Genomic DNA, 2,820 nt, shown 5'->3' on the forward strand with positions numbered 1-2,820 from the left:
GAGCCCTTAAGGCCGCATGCCAGTCTCGTCGCGACACGTGGCCCAGTTAGAGGGTGACACGTGTCGTCACGAGAAGATGCCATGTGTTAAGGACAATTGTTCCCTTAATAATCAACATGCCAGAAAACCCTAGCAACGTCAGGGCCCAAATCCCGAGAGATAACAATGAAAGCCGCAAAACGGCGCCCCCAGAGTAGCACGTGGCATTCACTGATTGCACATCCAATCACGTCACGCAAATCTAGGGTATAAACCCTAGAGAGGGGCACGAGTCCCACCCCTATAAATACTCCAATCATTTATGATGGGAGGGGATCAAGACATTTACAAACAATAGAGCATTAAATAGCTCCACCTTCTCTCTACTTTCTCTCTCTAGCCTTTTCCGTTCTGATCACTGACTTGATCGTCGGAGGCGAATATTCCGTTGATCGGAATATTCGTTGTTTTGCAGGTGGGACCGTCTCGTTGCCAGGAGAGCGTGACCAGTATCCGAGGAAATCCAAAAAAACCCGAAACATCTTGCATGTTATTAAAGATGATATTTATGCTAGTGTGCTTGATTTCTTTGAGAATGGGGTTTTGCAAAAGAAATGGAATTGCACTTCTATTACTCTAGTTCCTAAAGTTCCCAATGCCTCTCATGTCAAGGATTTTAGGCCCATTTCTTGTTGCATTGTTGTTTATAAGCTCATTTCCAAGATTATTACTGCTAGGCTTGCTTTTGTTATTGGAGATGTCATTGATGATGCTCAAGCAGGCTTCATTCCTGGAAGCACATTGGTGATAACATTCTTCTTGCAACTGAGCTTATTAAGGGATATAATCACAGGTTTATTACCCCTAGATGTATGATTAAGGTGGCTTTGAAGAAAGCTTCTGACTCAATTGAATGGGATTTTCTAAAGAATGATCTTCAAGAGCTCAGCTTCCCTCAGATTTTTATTGCTTGGATCTGGAAATGTGTAACTTCTGTCTCATACTCTATTCTCATCAATGGTATGCCTGCCCCTCCATTTGAAGCAAAGAAATGTTTGAGACAAGATGATCATATGTCCCCCTTTCTTTTTGCTATTGCTATGGAATACCTATCCAGATGTCTCTATGAGCTTAGCTTGAACCCTAATTTCAATTTTCACCCTAGATGTGAAAAACTTTGCCTAACTCATATGATGTTTGCTAATGATTTGCTTATGTTCTCTAGAGCTGACAGTGAGTATGTTAAGCTTCTTTTTCATGCCTTTTCTAAGTTTTCCAAAGCTTTAGGTCTTCTTGCTAATCTTGATAAAAGTGAAGTCTATTTTGGTGGTGTTTCTGTTGATATTCAGACTGAGCTTAGAGATCTTCTTGGGGTCTCTCAGGGCTCTATTCCCTTCAAGTATCTTGGTGTGCCCCTTTCCTCTAAGAAGCTTACTATTTCTCATTGTAAGCCTCTAGTTGAAAAGGTTACTGCAAGAATCCAAGGGTGGATGGCTAGACACCTTTCTTATGCTGGGAGGATTCAGTTAATTAAGAGTGTTCTTTTTGGCATTCAGACATACTGGGCTCAAATTTTCATTTAGCCTAAGAAGATCCTGAAGGAGATTGAAGCTAGGTTTAGATGTTTCCTCTAGACTGGCTCTTTTTCTCCTGCTAGGAAGTCCTTAGTTGCTTGGAAAAGTGTCTGTCTTCCTAAAGTTTGTGGTGGATGGAATCTAATTTCTCTCCCTGAGTGGAACAAAGCTGCTATCACAAAGCTTCTCTAAAATATTGCTCATAAAGCTGATAATTTATGGGTAAAATGGGTTCACATTTACTATTTCAAACATAAAGATAGCTGGACTGCCCCTATCCCTGCTAAATGCTCTTGGTTCTTAAAGAAAATTCCGAGTTGTAGAGATGTGGTGAATGATCTAGGGGTTGGGATGGCTTTATTCAGGGCAACAAAATGAAGATTAAAAAAGTCTATTCTACTATTAGACCCCAGGCTCCTAAGATGACTTGGAAAAGGGTTGTTTGCAATAATCTTGCTTCCCCTAAAAGTATTTTTATACTTTGGTTGGCTTTATGGAATAGACTTGTTACTAAGGACAGGTTATTGCAATGGCATATCTCTTGTGACCCTAAATGTTTTTTCTGCTTGAAAGAGAATGAGAATGTGCAACATTTGTTCTTTGATTGTGAGTTTTCTAGACTGATTTGGAGCAGAATCTTGAGTATTTTTCATATTTCTAAGCTTTCCCAGAGATTTGATGAGGAAGTTGCTTGGATTCAGAAGTATTGCAGGAAGTCTAGCACTAAGAGTCAATTGCTGCATGTTGCTTTCACTGAGATTGTCTATAGCATCTGGACTCAAAGGAATTCTGTACTTTTTACAGGGAGCTGCAAAACTGTTGCCAGTGTTGTGAGAGATATCATTTTTATTACATCTTACAGGTATCCTTACTGCTTAAGTTTTGTCTTTGGTCTTTCCTTGTTTTCTTGGCCTGGTTCGTTTTGTTGTTATTTGGCCTAGTTTGTATTTGCTCTGTCTGTGCTGCTATTTCTATAGCACCCTTCCTGGAAGGTGGATGCATTGACAGTTAGTGCAATTAGAGTTGGCAGCTTGTTTTCTCAAGAACCCTTCCTAGAAGATGGCCTGGGTTTGCTTGCTGCCTTTAGGTTTTATTGTTTGTTTGGTGGTGCTGTTTGGCCCTTAAGGGTCTTGTGTAGTTTGGGTTGGTTTCAACTTAGCTCCTTTGTAAGTTGTAACCATTTTTATTTTGGTAATAAAATTTCCCCCAATTTTCCCAAAAAAAAAAACTCTATCTCATTTATTGCTTTGTATAATATTCATGTTTG

The 2,820-nt window shown here is 39.9% G+C and overlaps 1 protein-coding gene across 1 annotated transcript; it reads left to right on the forward strand.

The window, feature by feature from the left end:
* Positions 1-851: 851 nt before the first annotated feature.
* LOC110681652 lies at positions 852-1,562 on the forward strand. Its single transcript, XM_021857802.1, has one exon. The coding sequence runs from the start codon at positions 852-854 to the stop codon at positions 1,560-1,562; it is 711 nt and encodes a 236-aa protein (XP_021713494.1).
* Positions 1,563-2,820: the final 1,258 nt, after the last annotated feature.

Source organism: Chenopodium quinoa, unplaced genomic scaffold, assembly GCF_001683475.1.
Source record: "Chenopodium quinoa cultivar QQ74 unplaced genomic scaffold, ASM168347v1, whole genome shotgun sequence".
NCBI classification, from domain to species: Eukaryota; Viridiplantae; Streptophyta; class Magnoliopsida; order Caryophyllales; family Amaranthaceae; genus Chenopodium; species Chenopodium quinoa.

Excerpts from the sequence above, each read along its gene's own strand:
- LOC110681652 (XM_021857802.1), top strand. The coding sequence starts at position 852 with ATGATTAAGGTGGCTTTGAAGAAAGCTTCTGACTCAATTGAATGGGAT.